This window comes from Pipistrellus hanaki (genome assembly GCF_964339955.1).
Source record: "Pipistrellus hanaki genome assembly, chromosome: 6".
Lineage (NCBI taxonomy): Eukaryota > Metazoa > Chordata > Mammalia > Chiroptera > Vespertilionidae > Pipistrellus > Pipistrellus hanaki.
Genome location: NC_140508.1, coordinates 20,144,138 through 20,160,224, shown reverse-complemented (window position 1 = coordinate 20,160,224; position 16,087 = coordinate 20,144,138). Strand labels below are relative to the sequence as shown.

Sequence of the window (16,087 nt, the reverse complement as noted above, 5' to 3'; positions counted from 1 at the left end):
GGTCGGCGCCATCATCCAAAAACCAGTCGACCGTTTCCCAGCTACACCCAGCGGACCGTCCGCCTCGCCAGCCTCCTTTCCCGGGCTGTACCCAAAGATAAATAAATCACTCCCTGTTTTTTCCAGACCTGAAATTAGCGGTGACTCAGAGCGCTCGGTATGGCCAAAGTCGCCTCCGGAAGGAGGAAAAAAATGTGCAGATTTTTTTTTCCCCCCTTAGACGAGGGCCCCACATGCCGGGCTGGGCCAATCAGGGGAGGATGGCGGGAATCGCACCAAAGTAGGTAAAATATGCGGGATGCGTACCCCTCCGCTACCGCCCGCGCCTCCGCCACCGCCCGCGCCCCAGTTCCCGCCGGGCCTCGCGACTCCATCCCCACAGCCCCGCCTCCCCGCCTCGTCCCCCTCCCAGGCCCCGCCCCGGCGGCGGCGCACACCTGGCCAGGTAGCCACTTCCTTGTAAGGCCAACAGCTTCCCCCCCGGTGGGTGGGGCGCCACGTGGCCCCGCCCCTTTGGGGGGGGATGGAGAAGGGCCGCTGGCCCCGCAGGTGCCAGGCCAAGCTCCGCCTCCTCTCCCCTCGCAGGAGAGGACCCATCTCTACTCCCCTCAAACCCGAGCTGGTGAGGTGAGGGGACCCCATTCTCCAGAAGGCGAGGGAAGACCTCCTCCCGCGTGCAGTCCCGGAGACACCCCTCCCTGGGCGGGGCGTTACCCGGTCTTCTGGTTGCGTGGCAACAGCGGGCAGCGCGTGACGTGCGTGCGCAGTCGCGTTCGGGCCCGCGGCGCGTTCACGCGCCCTCCCCCCTGGTCGGCTCGCGCCCTGCGTCGCCGCCTCGCTGGGTTGCTCGGCCGCGCTTCTGTGAGGACATTCGGCGCCCGCCGACTCCCTGCCCCGCGTCCCTGCGACTGCCTCGGCGAAGATGGTGAGTGGAAGGGAGCGCGAGGCGTGGGCTGACGCGGCGGGGGCGGCGAGGCTCTGGGGCGCCGCGGGGGTCGGGGCTGAGGGGCGAACGCCGAACCCCAGGAGCCCCCCGCTCCGCCCCGAAGGGACCCGCGTCTCCCTGGCGTCTCCCGCGGAGGGAGGGTCGTGGGCGTCTGTCGCCCGCCGACCCGCCGGGCCCCCGGCACGTCCCGGGGAGGTTCCACGGCCGCTGCGTTGGTCGCAGCTGCGGCTTGGCGGCCGTCCCGGAGCGTCTCCGCCTCGGAGGTTCATCTGCCCCGGCCTCGGTACCACCCGTGGGAGTCGAGTTCTAGAACACCCGCCTCGGTGGAATCGTTTGGGGGGTGCGGCTCGCCAGCGCCGGGCGGGGGGCGTGGGGATCCGGAGCGGCCTTGTTGGGCACGTCTCTCCAAAGGCCGGCACAGACGCGCCGGGGAGGTCTGTCCATCTCGATAAGGAAAATAGAAATAAGGCCTTTCTTGAACAGCCCTGGAGGGCGCGGTGGCCCCTGTGAGCCCGGCGCTGGCGGGATTGAGAACCGGTGGCCTTGCAGCCGCTTTCGTGGCCGTGCCGGGCCGTCCGCTGCCTGCTGCGCTCTCCCTGCGCTCGTCTAGCTTGGAAGTGTCCGCTTTAACCCTCGCCTGCCCGGCCTCTCCATGGACGCCTGGAAAGTGTCTTTTTACCTGTAAACAGTTTGGCTGTGCTTCAGAACTCAGCATGCAAGGTGTGGGCATGACGCAGAGGGCACGAACAAAAACAAGTGGAGGTCTATATGATAATCTAAACTTCTTAAAAGTCCGTAAAAAATTACCCCAGTCTCTAAAAAATAAACATGCTCAGAATATGCCAGGTGATGGACACTTTGCTTAAGTTACATATTTTTTTCCCCCTCGTGTCAACTGTAATTCCAGTGTGTGCTGTAAAACAGTATTCTTAAATATTCTCAACTAGGACATTTTGTCATTTTCTGTACCCCTGCGCACGCCATTACCATTTTTGGTCAGTGATTTTGCAGGCAAAGACTTGCCACACTTTGCTAGAAATATTACAGTTTTTGCATCTGTTTGCGTGGAAGCAGTTGGTGCCAGCGTATTTGTATCCAAAACGTTTTCAGTGAACAATAATTTTGGTTTTCTTAAGGTATTGCAACTTTCATGACTGTGCATATAGTCTCATTAGTGGAAGGAAATGAGATTAATCAGTAGTTTCTTGGTGACGGGGAATTTGATATTGTTCAGTTTCTGACTCTTATTTGGTTTAATTCTATAAATCACAAAGAGGATCAGCAGTTAAGATTGTTAGCCTCTCTGAGATTATAAATATATATACTACTACATACTGAAAGGCAATATTAACCTAAGGGTTTTGAATTCTAGTACATGTTAAGACCATCAGCTCTGACGAAAGTGCTTTGAAACCTGCTTTAGGGTCTTCTAATTTGACATTCTGTGTTTTTAAGTTGCTAGACTGCGAACTTTATTTTGTTTGAAAATAGGACCATGCATTTTAACTTTAGTTAAATAGTTAAATTTTAGTTAAAGCTTCACTTCCATATTCTTGTAATTTAAATAAAATGAAGAATCTGTTTTATTTACTGGTTCTTGGGGGAGGAGGAGAAACACAAATCAACATGGGTGATTCCAAATACATTTCAAACTTCTTGGTGTGGAGAGGTTAAGAAGACTTTATATGGTGACAGAAGAAGATTTGACTAGGTGGTGGCACAAAGTGCAATTTACAGATCTTGTAACAGAAACCCACACCTGGAACCTATATGTTCATGTTGACCAGTGTCACCCCAATAAATTTAATGAATTTTTTTTAAAAAAGGAGACCTTATATGCAAAGAAAGTTGGTTACTCTTCTCTGTAAGCCTCATGAAAATAGTGCATATTCCTTCAGTCCAGCTATTATAGAATATTGTGAAGATGGAAAGTTCCTTTATTATCCCAGATTTTAGCATTTTACCTCTATTTATCTTTTTTAGATTTGTTGTCTAGATACTGGGTTCATTTTTTTTTTTTAAGTTAAATTTTAACTGTTGATGGCTTTGTTCTACATTAACAGAATCACTTCCTGGTACTCACCAAGTATTCCAGAAGCACTTTGGAGTAAAGCAATTTGAAACCAACTCAAAAGATAACCCAGGGCACTTTACCCATGAAATTTTATGTTTTCAAAGTTTCACTTTACAGTGCCAATAAAAGGAAAAAAGAAAAAAAAAGATGCATATCTTCCACATGAACCACATCTACACTTTCCAAACAAAACTTTGCGTGTGTGTGCTGGGTGTGCCAGTTTCCTCATATAAAGATTGAGCACCAGCCCACCCACCAAATTCTTTGGGTTATCTGCTCAGTAGTTCTTGTGTTGGGTATGGATTGAGACATAACATAGACTTTCCTAGCTCCTCTGTAACTGATAGTGTGTTCATTTGCAGTATAGCTGCATTGCTCTCTCTGAAGTAAGAGTGTAGTGTTGCCCCTGAAACAGAGTAAAGGTCTATATGATAATCTAATCCGTAACTTTATTCTAATCAGAATGCTGCTTTACCATACCAAACTAATTGGCTCAGACTGAATTACAAATGTATTGTACTACTTGATGATTAGCAAAAACACTTTTATTTATAACAACCTAATGGATTAGATTGGGCATGTGTTAATGTGCTTATTTAACATATCAGAAAACCGACTAATGGATTGAATTCTGTGACCTCTTTGACTCTACATCAAATTTCAAAAATAATTTCAAAATTAATTTAGAAATATTTTAAGCAGAAAACTACATAGAATAACAAGTTCCTTTGTTTAAAAAAAAAAAAAAAAAAGGTTCTGCTACCATTACATTTAAGTATGCATCTTATCCCAGAAATAAGCAACCACTCCAGGGTCAAAGATATAATGTATCAGCCAATTAAGGAAATGATTTCTTTTTTAGGCTATCGCAATTGGGAGGAAACGTGTCCATCAAGGCCACTCCGAATTCCCACACCCCCCCACCTGGGGTTGGCAAATGATTTCTTTTTTAGGCTATGAGAAACATCTAAAAAAAAAAAAAAAAAGGCGGGGGGGGGGGGGGGGGACCTGAAGCAGGTAAATCAGGGAGTCTTAAGAGCAGAATCCTTTTGTTACTTGTTCCCCAGAACAAAAAATGATGGGAGTGGATTTCTTTCTTAACCAGTACTGCTTTCCAAAAGCACAGGGCTCAGGTAAAATTTAACATAGTCACCTGAAATTAATGTATTTCATTCTCATTGCCATTTCCATACTTTTAGCTATATATGTATGTATCTGCAGTAGTATATGCTATATTGCCTTGATTTGTTTTATATTTATAGTAGAGGCCCAAGCCTGAAATTTGTGCACTTGGAGGGAGTCGGGGGGGTCCCTCAGCCTGGACTGTGCCCTCTCATAGTTCAGAGCCCTGGGGGGATGTCTGACTGGTGGCTTAGTGGGCCTAAGCCATTAGTCGGGCATCCTTAGCATTGCCATGGAGGCAGGAGAGCTCCCACCACTGATGCTGTGCTCGCCATCTGTGACCCCGGCTTCTGGCTGAGTGGCGCTCCCCCTGTGGGAGCACACTGATCACCCTGGTGGCCAGCGCGCATTATGGTGACTGGTCATTCCACCATTTGGTTATTTGCATATTAGCCTTTTATTATGTAGGATATCCTGTAGATGAGGCTCCCTAGAACCATGAGAAATGCAAAGAAATTACTGTTAACTCATTCTCGAATTGCCACCACTTAAAATCAAATTGCCCCCACCCCCTGTGGGGCATGTGCTGCCCCTTGGGGACACTTTTCCTCTCTGAGCTTCATTTCTGAATACATATGCATATCTCATGGAATTGTAATCTCTTCTTTGCCTACCTCACTGGGTTGTCATGAGGAGGTTCTGAGCTAATAAACCTACAAATGTTTAATCAAGTAAATGATGTTTAAAGGGGAAGGGATTGTTATTTTTAAGCCCATGGGTACCCTAGCAGGTGGCAGGTGTTGATTAGGGGAGGAGAACATGATTGTTTCCTGGGACTGTAGCTGTGGAAGCTTTGCAGACAGTTTTGCAGGCCTCAGAGGGGTGGGCTCTGGCCAGCAGCCCTGCAGTGGTGGTCATTCCTGGAGGTGCTGGCAGGGATCGGACATTAGGGGGGTGGCGAGGCCGAAGGGGGAGTAACTGTCAAAACTTCCTGCTTGGCCTCATTATTGTACGTGGCTGTTTTGAAGTTGTGTCTGCTCAGGGTGGAGCTCCAATCTCCTGGAGTGGGATGGGGGCCGGGCTGGGCCAGGGTGGAGCCAGGCAGGCTAGGAGGGTGGGTTTAGCCATCCCCCCAGCGAGGTTCAGCGTGCTTCTACTGTGGAGATGGCATTGCTGCTGTTGGGGGGAAAAGGTCTGATCCTGGAGGGCTACTCAGGCCTGTCTTTACCTGGGTCTGGAGTTGTAGGGAGGAGAGGCGTGCCTAGCCCCAGTGGAATGTGCCCAGCAGTGGCGGGTCTCAGGTGTGCTATTGTTGTGGGCACCCCTGGCAGGGATGGTGGGGAAGAGATCAGGAGTTGGAGGTGTGGGCTGCAGCTACCCAGAGGCTGAGTCTTCTCCCTGTCCAGTCAGTCTCCCTGTTCCCCTGGGCCTGCGGGGGCTGGGATAGGGTGTCCGAGCAGGGGAATTGGAAGAGCTCCCTGTGGCCGCTTCCTCTTCCTTCTTTGCAGTCTAGGCTCCTGTCAAGCACTCTCCTCAGACTTCTGGAAACTTGGCTCTGGCCTCCTGCCCCCTGCTGCGTGCACACATCTGCCCGTTGGTCTGTCAATATGCAAATTGGTTGTTACTGTAACTCCATTAGGGCCAACTAGCATTTTAACTCTCTCTATATAGAGGTATTTTGATTTTATGATACATATACTTTGTGTATTCTCTTGCAACTTAAAATTAAACTTGGTCAATTTGGGGAGGTGGGGGGATTTTTAATTTTAGTTGTGGCTCTGGTTCTTTATTTTAACAGCTGAATACTTTGCATTTTATGACTATACTAGAGGCCTGGTGCACGAAATTCATGCACGTGTCCCTCAGCCTGGCCTGCACCCTCTCCAATCTGGGACCCCTTGAAGGATGTCCTACAGGGATTGGGCCTAAACAGGCAGTCGGACATCCCTTTTGCAATCCAGGACTGTAGGATTCTAACCACTCGCTTGCCTGCCTGATTGTCCCTAACCACTCTGCCTGCCGGCCCAGCCCACTTGTCCCCAGCTGCTCCCTGCCGCTGGCTTTCGTGCCCCCAAATGCGCCCCCCACCACCACCAGCCTGATCACCCCTGCCTCCCGTGCCAGTGTGCTTGCCCCCAACAGCCTCCCTTGCTGGCTTGCTTGTCCCCATCTATCCTCCCCACTGGCCTGCTCATTCCAAACTGCTCCCCGACCCCTGCTGTCCTGATCACCTCCAACTGACCCTCACTGATGGTGTGAGGGGCTGAGGGCTGTTTTCATGCTGGCCACACCCCCTTTAGGGTGGGTATTCTCACTGGGGTGCCTGGCCAGCCTGGGTGAGGACTGATGGCTGTTTGTAGGCTGGCCAAGCCTCTCCAGTGGGGACCCTTACCCCATGGGAGTGTGGCCAACCTAGGTGAGGAGCTAAGGGCTGTTTTCAGGCTGGCCATGCCCTCTCCAGATCCAGGTTCCCAGCCCCTCCTTTTCTTCTTTTCTTTCTATTTTTTCAGTGCCTCCTTGAGCAGAGGCCAGGGCTGGCTGGAAGCAGGTATCTGGGATTTATCTTCTATAATTGAAACTTTGTAGCCTTGAGTGGAGGGTTGGCTTGCTGGGGGATGGGGGTTCCAGCTCTGTGGCCGCCACCACCATCTATGTTGGGCTAAATTGCATATTCGCCCCTGATTGGTTGTGGGTGTAGTGGAGTGATAGTCAATTTGCATGTCTCTCTTTTATTAGTGTAGACTAGGATCCCAGTGCATGAATCTGTGTACCTTGAAAGGAACTGTGGGCTGCGAGCCTGCGGTAGGCATAGGGGCAGGTTTTGGCCCATCCTCCTCATCCCCACCTGGCCCCTTCCGCTCCCTGGCCCCCTGCTTGCACAGCACCAGTAGCAGGTGCGAGTGGGGCCAGCGCCAGCAGCAGGTGCAAGCACACCGGATGGGATCTTGGTGTGCAGGAGCAAAGAATTTTCAGTAACTACCAGAGGCTTTTCTTGGTGACAGCAACTGGTGCCCCACCTTCGTCTGGTGCCCCGGTTCACCTGCTCCACTATCCTGCCAGCTGATGCCCGCCATGTTCTGTGCATGCCCCCTGGTGGTCAGTGCCTGTCATAGCGACCAGTTGTTCTGTTGCTCATTTGTTCCCTGTTCAGTCTATTTGCATATTAGCCTTTTATTATATCAGATTATCTATTGCCCTATTGATGGATATTTGCCCAACTTTTTGCCTTATCTTTTTTTGCAAAATATTGTTTCCATTTCCCCCCAAATATATATATATATTTTTATTTCAGAGAGGAAGAGAGAGAGAGAAACATCAGTGATGAGAAAGAATCATTGATTGGCTGTCTCCTGCATGCCCCTCACTGGGGATCAAGTCCTGGGCTTGACCAGGAATTGAACTGTGACTCCCTTGGATCATAGGTTGATGATGTTCAATCACTGAGCCATGCTAGCCAGGCTCCATTTTCATATATCACTATATATTGCTTCTCTAGTCAGAATGAATATCTTCTTGGTTTATATCCAGAAGTAGAAACCTGGTTTGGAGACCATGCATATGTATTTTTTAATCTACCATCAGCGGTTCTAGTTGTATCTATCCTATCATCTATATTTAGGAGCCTTTTTCTCCATGTCTTTTCACTACTTGCTTCAACCTTTGCCAATCTGTATTTCTCTGATTAGTAAGAGTTGAGTATCTTTTCATTGCAGCTTATTTTTTGCATGCATGCTCATCGGTAAACTTGACATTGTGTAAATTCTTCTCATGTCTTTATCTAAGCTAATTTGTGGAGCCATCAAGAAAACCCAGACTTAAAAGAAAATCGACAAGAAAGTGATTGTCAGGACCAGAACCATATCAGAGGACTAATATTCCTCTCCTCTGGCACCAAGTTTCTTTGCAAGCTTCAAGCTAAGTAGAGAAAGTTCAGTACTCTCTCTTAATTCTAGATACCTGCCATTGTCAGGTCCTGGTAGCAGCAGAATGCAGAGTGATCCGGGATAGAGTTCCATCTTTGCTTTATACTTACAACTATTTTTTTTTCCCTAGGCAGTTAATCTAGCAATTTTTTTTTTTCCTAATCAGTTAAAAACAAACAGCAACAAAATCCTGCAAGGGATATATAGGAATTCTCTGTACTTTCTGCTCAATTTTATTGTGAACCTAAAAGGTCTCTGAAAAATAGTCTATTGAAAAAGCAAGCAAAACAAAAATAACTATTTTTTATAAATAGAATTGGTTTGAATCAAAATGGTGTTTAACTTGGTATACAGGAAGATTCCAAATATTTGTGTTTTTATAATAAATAACTTTATTTTCTCTCAGTAATAATTAAAATACTTTGAGATGAACACCATATTTGAAATTTGAAAAAATCTTGAAACTCTTGAAAAACTAGATTTAATATATATATGCATTGGTGGGTTTGTTGTTTTTTGTTTTTAGTTTTGAAGGATTACCATTTTTATTTATTAATTTTCCTTTTCTACATTTATCCGTTTAAAAATTAGCCTTTGTACTTTGGAGATGAATTGTAAGAGCACAGGGAAATCAGATCATAGATTAATTGTTCTTTCATTTTTATTTAACCAAAGAAAACTTCATCTAGCCTAGGAGTATATGCATTGTTTTTATTTACAGAACAATTCTCTAATCTCTGAATAACTAGGCCTAGTCTTTTTACTATACAGGCATACTTATTTTATTGTGGTTTGCTTTATTACACTTCATATATGTTGAGTTTTTTTACAAATTGAAGGCAAGAACTTCCACCAGCAAAACAATTATGGCTGGCTTTATTGTGATGCTCACTTTATTGCAGTGGTCTGCAACCCAACCCACAATATATTTGAAGTATGCCTGTACTGTTTGCTATTTGCATATCTACACACAAAACACAATAAATAAGTAGAAGATTGTTACTGAAGTATCTTGAACTTCCTTCCCTTGTAGCATAATATTCCTTTCTATATTGTCCATGAAAGCCATACCCAAAGATTTATACTTAATACTTAAGAAATATTTTAATCCCAGCTTTTCTTTTGTCCCTGCCTCCTTGCCTTGATGTTAGACGTGACGTTTCACTTAAAATCGGGCTTCTAAAAGACACCTCCTGTTCATTTTGCTTGAAATTTTACATTGGGAGAAGTATAGAAAAACAAACATCAGATTGGTTCATGATAGTAATACTTTGACAAACTTGTTACATTCATCGTCGTGAAGTCTTCTGTACAAGGGCCTCCATAAAGTTGAGTAGTTTTTGTCTAGTGATTCTTAACTTTTGAAGATAATTCTTTCAGTAGCTGACATTGTAATGCTTATGTGATTTTCTCTGGTATATTAAAAATAAATTTTTATGTAGATCTTTAAAAAAGCAATTGACAAGTAAAAATGCAATTAAAATTCTTAAAATTCACTTTTTAATCTGTAGTTAAAGATATGAAAAAGCTGATAGTTTGGCTTTTTTTTTTTTTTTTTTTTTTTTTTTATCCTGGGGAGTATCAAGAACTCTGTTTTGTTGCAACAGGGCACAGGATGAGCATTTAAAAGTTGTACACTTCGGTGCATACTGTAGCAAGAAACCTACATTTAAAATGAGTCTGTCGCCAAAACCGGTTTGGCTCAGTGGATAGAGCGTCAGTCTGCCGACTGAAAGATCCCAAGTTCAATTCCGGTCAAGGGCATGTACATTGGTGTGGGCACATCCCTGGTGGGGGGTGTGCAGGAGGCAGTTGGTCGATGTTTCTCTCTCATCGATGGTTTCTAGCTCTCCATCCCTCTCTCTTCCTCTCTGTGAAAAATCAATAAAATATATTTTAAAAAATAAATAAAACAAGTCTGTCACTGTGTTTGTACTTTTGGATCATGTTGAAGGAAGACTGTTTACTCCTTTCAGTATTATATTTTTGCTTTACTTTATAGGATGTACTCACATTTGAATTATCACAGAAAAGAAAGATTAATTTCCTACCCATATTTCTATCTTGACTTGCTTTCAGAAAATCACCAACTTTAAATGTAATTAGTGTTTACTTTAAAGCGGTTTCACATGACATGTTCTTTCAGTGGTAGTATTTCCATGTAGTAATAGAGCTAAAACTAAAGCATAGGCAAATGCCTGTAAGATTCCTTCACCTTGCTAGGGCACAATCTTTTAAGGCAATTGTAGAGCCCTGAGGAATTCTCAGATCATTGGAATCTTGTTTTAAGAATGCTGTAAGTAATCTTTTGACCATTGTTGTCGAACAGAAATAAAATATGAGTTACATATGTACTTTTATTTTTTTAAAAATATATTTTATTGATTTTTTTACAGAGAGGAGGGGAGAGTGATAGTTAGAAACATCGATGAGAGAGAAACATCGATCAGCTGCCTCCTGCACACTCCCCACTGGGGATATGCCCGAAACCAAGGCACATACTCTTGACCGGAATCGAACCTGGGAACCCCAGTACACAGGCCAACACTGTATGTACTGAGCCAAACTGGTTAGGGCTACATATGTACTTTTAAAAATTATATTAAACTTATTGGGTTAACAATTAATAAAAGTATATATATTTCAAATGTACAGTTCTATAATATATCATCTGTATATTGCATTGTGTTCATCACCCAAAGTACATATGTACTTTAAAATTTTCTAATAGCCCCATTGTAAGAGTAAAGAGAAAAGGTGAAATTTAACCCAATATATCTGAAATATGTCAACATTTAATCTACATAAAAACGAGACATTTCACATTCTTGTTTTATACACGTTGTTTGAAATCAGTATATATTTTACACCTATAGTATATGAATTCAAATTCAAATGAGTTCAATTTTCATAAGAAATATTTGATATGTATTTAGATTTAAATTTTACTATTGAAAATGTAGATTCACACACATACGTTGCTATGGGCATACTTATAAATTTTCCAGTAATGGAATTGATAAGTTAAAAAAAAATTTAAGTTAATTAGTGAAATGCAATAAAAAATCAACTAGCCACATATAATGGGATTCACTAAACCACAAGTGGCTAGTGGTCACCTTGATAGACTATCATCTGACTTTGTGAATTGGCCTGTTTGAAAAGGAAAGTTAGTATGGTACCAACACTGGTGTTAATTCTATGCCTTTTTGTACATCTTTAAGAAACAGTGCTAAGATAGCATATGAATTTCTTTGATGGCACTTCATAAGATGTTTTGTGGGACTAGACTGTTCAGGGAGAGTTTGTATGTATTTTTCCCCCTTTTTCTTACTATAATAGGCTTATTTACTTATTTTAAAAATCTTTATTGTTGAGAGTATTACAGATGGTCCTCCCTTTCCAAATCATGGTCCCCCTCCACCCAGTTCCAGCCTCGCCCCAAGTCTTCACCACCTTATTGTCTGTGTCCATAGGTAATACATATCCTATATAATAAAAGCCTTATATGCTAAGTGTCTGGTTGTCTAGTCAGCCGTTTAACCAATCAAAGCATAATGTGCTAATGATATGCTAAGGATGTTCAACTGCTTGCTATGACATGCACTGACCACCAGGGGGGAGACATTCAACTGGTCCACTAGTCGCTATGATGTGCACTGACCACCAGGGGGGCAGATGCTCTGACCAGTAGGTTAGCTTGCTGCTGGGGTCTGGCTGATAGGAATTGAGCAAGACAGGCCAGACATGCCCTGGAGCCCTCCCGAGGTCCTTCCCCACTAGGGGGCAAATGCAGCGAGTCAAGTAGTAAGGAGCAGCGAGCAGGTGGGCAATGAAAAGGAAGGGGTCCCAGACTGCAAGAGGGTGCAGGCCAAGCTGAGGGACCTCCCCCCCTCAATGTACAAATTTCATGCACCGGACCTCTATTATGCATAGAAGTTCTTTGGTTAATCTCTTCCTGCCCATTCCTCCTTCCTTCCCTCTGAGATTCATCAGTCTGATCCATGTTTTTATGCCTCTGGTTCTATCTTATTCATCAGTTTTTGTTCATTAGATTCCTTGTTCACTTATTTTTTTTATATTTTTATTGATTTTAGAGAAGAAGGGAGAGGGAGAGTGTCTTGAAGGTCTCATTAAGAGCCTTGAGCCACCTTATAACCATTGTTTTGAACTCTGTATTTAGTAGCTTGCTTGCTTGCTTCCATTTCATTTAGTTCTTTTTCTGGAGATTTCTTCTTTCATTTGTGACATGTTTCTTTGTCTCTCCATTTTGGCCACTTTTCTGGGTTTGTTTCTATGTATTAGGTACTATGTTTCCTGAGGGCTTGTATATTTTAAGAGCAAGATGACTCTCATGGTAGGCCTACAACAGATGCTACTTTGTGAACATGAATAGGTCAATAAGAGGGCATTTTTAAATTTTTATTTATTGAATGATTTTATTTTTAAAAAATATTTTTGTTGATTTCAAAGAGGAAGGGAGAGGGGGAGAGAGATAAAAACATTGATGAGAGAGAATCATTGATTGGCTGCCTCTTGCACGCCCCCTATTGGGAATGAAGCCAGCAACCTGAGTGTGTGCCCTTGACCAAAATCAAACCCGGGACCCTTCAGTCTGCAGGCTGTCGCTGTATCCACTGAGCTAAATCAGCTAGGGCTATTGATTTTAGAGAGAGACATCGATTTGTAGTTCAACATATTTATGCAGTCATTGATTGATTCTTATATGTGCCCTAACTGGAGATTGAACCCTCAACCTTGGCATATTGGGATGACTCTCTAACCAGCTGAGCTAGCAAGCCAGGGCTTGTTTTATTATTTCTTTAATGTTATTTTACTTTGAGTCATTATAGTTTATTAAATTTTTTATGACCAGCTTTTTAATTTGATTTTTCAGATGACTTGATTCTTGATTTAAAATATCTTAGTTATTAAAAAGTTAAATAACTATTATATTTTTATGAGGTAATTAATGGAGAATCAAAAGCAGTTCTTCATTGTCTTCAGGGTTTAAAATAGCAACTATTTATTCAGTAAATAGTAGAGAAATTTGATAGGCCAAGAATGGTCCAGGTATTAGGAGACAGTACTGAAAACAAAGTCCTTTGTGAAAGTTACATTTTAATGTGGGGGGCGGGGAGAGAAAAATGACAAGTTCATATCAGATAATTGTAAGTGGTAAGAAGGAAGTAGGGAAACAATTAGGAGTACTAGAAGAGTTGGTTACTTTTAGCTAGATTGTTAAGGAAGTCCTCTTAGGAAGTGGCCTTTGAGCTAAGATGCTCATTGTCAGAGAGAGCAGGCCATGTGAAAAACATTTTAGGCAGAGGAACTCTATAAAAAGAAAGTCCTTGAGAAAGAGAGTTTGACATGCTAGGGACAAAAAAAATGTTTGTGTAGGTAGAATTTAGTGAAAGGGGGGGGGGGGGTAGGAAATGTATTGTAGATTAGAGCTAGAATAAGAAGAGCCTTTAGGCTAAGGTGAAGAATTTGAATTTTATTCTGACCATCCCAGGAAACCACTGGGTTTGTGGTGGTGGAAAGTGTTAAGGTGTAAAGCACATGTGTCAAACACAAGGCCCGCGGGCCAAATCCAGCCCGCCAGGCCTTGCAATGTGGCCCGCACCGCGCTGTCATCACTGCACTCCGCTGTCAGTTTATGACATTGTCAGTTTATGACTGTTCAGTAAACCATTCGGCCCGCGATTTAGGCTGGATTTTAGATTTTGGCCCCTGTAAAGTAGTGGAATAGGATGTGATTTATTCCTGTGGCTCGTTTGTGGAGATGTACAAATGGGGACAAAGACTGATTAAGAGACTATTGCTATTATTCAGGCAATTGGTTGTATAGTAGGTTAAATTGGGATTGTTATTGGGATTGTCAGAAGCAATTAGAGTGGGTATACCATTGACTCTTGGACAACACGGGGGTTAGGGACAATGATCCCTGCACAGGCGAAGATTCACATATAACTTTTGACTCCCCCCAAACTTAACTTCTCTTAGTATCTGTGGGGATTTGGTTCCAGAACCTCTCTCAGATACTAAATGTGGATACTCAAGTCTTCTATATAAATTATGTAGATCAATGATACCAATGGCCCTCTGTTACAGACTCCCAACCATAGATTGAAAAGAATACAGGTATTTATATTAAAAAAAAAAAAATTCTTGTATAAGTGGACCTGCGCAGTTCAAACCCATGTTGTTCAAGGATCAATTGTATATTTTGGGGAGTAGAGCTGACAGGACTTACTGACAATTTAGATGTGTGGCATAAGGGAAAGAAAGACATCAATGATAACGTCAAATATTTAGACAATCTACTTGACAGTTGGTGGTGTCATTGAGTTGGAGATCTATAAAAGAAGCTAATATAAAAGTTTGGCAAAAATACTTTAATTTAATATCTGATTAGGATAATGTATATTCATTGTAAAACATTAAGAAAAAATTTAGTTGTAATGGCAATCCCGACCAAATTATTAACATCTGGTGCATTTTCTTCCAGGTCATTTTAAATATATTTCATTCTTTCAATAAACGATTGTTAGGTGTCCTCTGGGACCAGTGCAGCAGGTCCTCATTTAATGTTACTTCATTCTAATGCCATAAGAATTTACCTCTTGTTTATATCAATTAGCCTATGGTAAAATTGGGTTTATTATATGATGTTTCATTTAAAGTTGCAGAACCTATTGACGATGTTAAGGGAGGACTGTACTGTTTTAGACTGTGGGTATTCATCAGTATATAAGTCAAAGTCCCTGTCCCTATGAAGTATACATTATAATAGAGAAAGGTAAGAAGTAAATAAAAAACTGAGTAAGGTCATTGCAGATTGTAATAAGTACTATAATGAAAATAAGGGAGTAAGTGAATATTTGGAGACTACTAATACATATTTTTCTTACACAGTTGAGTTCATTTGTCAAAGTTTAGATTCTTTATTTCCCAAAGTGACAAGGGTGCCAAGCTAATTCAGTAGGGGAAAGAATAGTGTCTTCAATAAATAGTTCTAGGACAAAAGGATATTCACATGCAAAAGAATGAATTTGGATTTCTTTTTCACACTATATAGGAAATTTAACTTAAATGTGCTATAGCCCTGACTGGTTTGGTTCAGTGGATAGAGCATTGGCTTGCAGACTGAAGGGTCCCAGGTTCAATTCTGGTCAAGGGCATGTACCTTGGTTGAGGCACATCCCCAGTAGCGGGTGTGCAGGAAGCAGCTGATCGATGTTTCTAACTCTCTCCCTTCTTCTCTGTAAAAAATCAATAAAATATATTTTTAAAAAATAAAAATAAAATGTGTTATTGTATAAACCTAAGAGCTAAAGATATAAGACTTGTAGAAGAAAACAGATAAAAATATTTATGAATTTGGTTTGGGTAGTGTTTTGGTCAATTTTCTTGGCTGAAGAGTTGTAACAAAGAATGGTGGGGGGGGGGGGATATCTTGAAAGCATTAGTACATTTCATAAAAGTTTTCAGGGATAACCAATTTAAAAACCTAATAAAGTAGATAATAATTCTTAGGTAGAATAGGATTTAAAACAACAACAACTGAGCCCTGGCCTGTTGAATCGCTCACTCAAATGGTTGGAGTATATTGTTTAGCACAGCAAAAGTTTGCTGGTTCAATTGCCGCTCAGGGCATATACTACCTGGTTGTAGGTTCCATCCCTGGTCTGGGCAAGTACAACTGCTCGATGTCTGTCTGTCTGTCTTCCTGCCTCCCTCCCTCTCTGCCCTCTCTCATTGTCTCTTTTCCTCTCTCAAACCAATTAAAAAAAAACCATATGGGCCCGGGGGGAGATCCCTTGAATTAGTTATTGCACTTAAGGAGCACATTTAATGAGAGAATCAGACAACCAATAGACAATCACAGTGACAGATAATGCTGTAGCATTAGAGGTGGTGTTGAGGGGCCAAGGCACACATCAAATTTCCAGAGGAGTTGATGTGTGCCTTGAAGGACTTAACCAGGTGAAGATGAAGCATAAAAAGAGAATTTAGTAT

General features: G+C 42.8%; 1 protein-coding gene across 1 annotated transcript in view; it reads left to right on the top strand.

Annotated features, from left to right (window-relative positions):
- Window positions 1-443: 443 nt before the first annotated feature.
- DSTN (destrin, actin depolymerizing factor) overlaps window positions 444-16,087 on the top strand; it is a 37,617-nt gene continuing 21,973 nt past the window's right edge. The window contains exon 1 of the mRNA XM_084887667.1: window positions 444-925. Coding sequence (XP_084743793.1) covers window positions 923-925 — 3 coding nt within the window. The 5' untranslated portion in view covers window positions 444-922. The remainder of the gene's footprint in view (window positions 926-16,087) is intronic.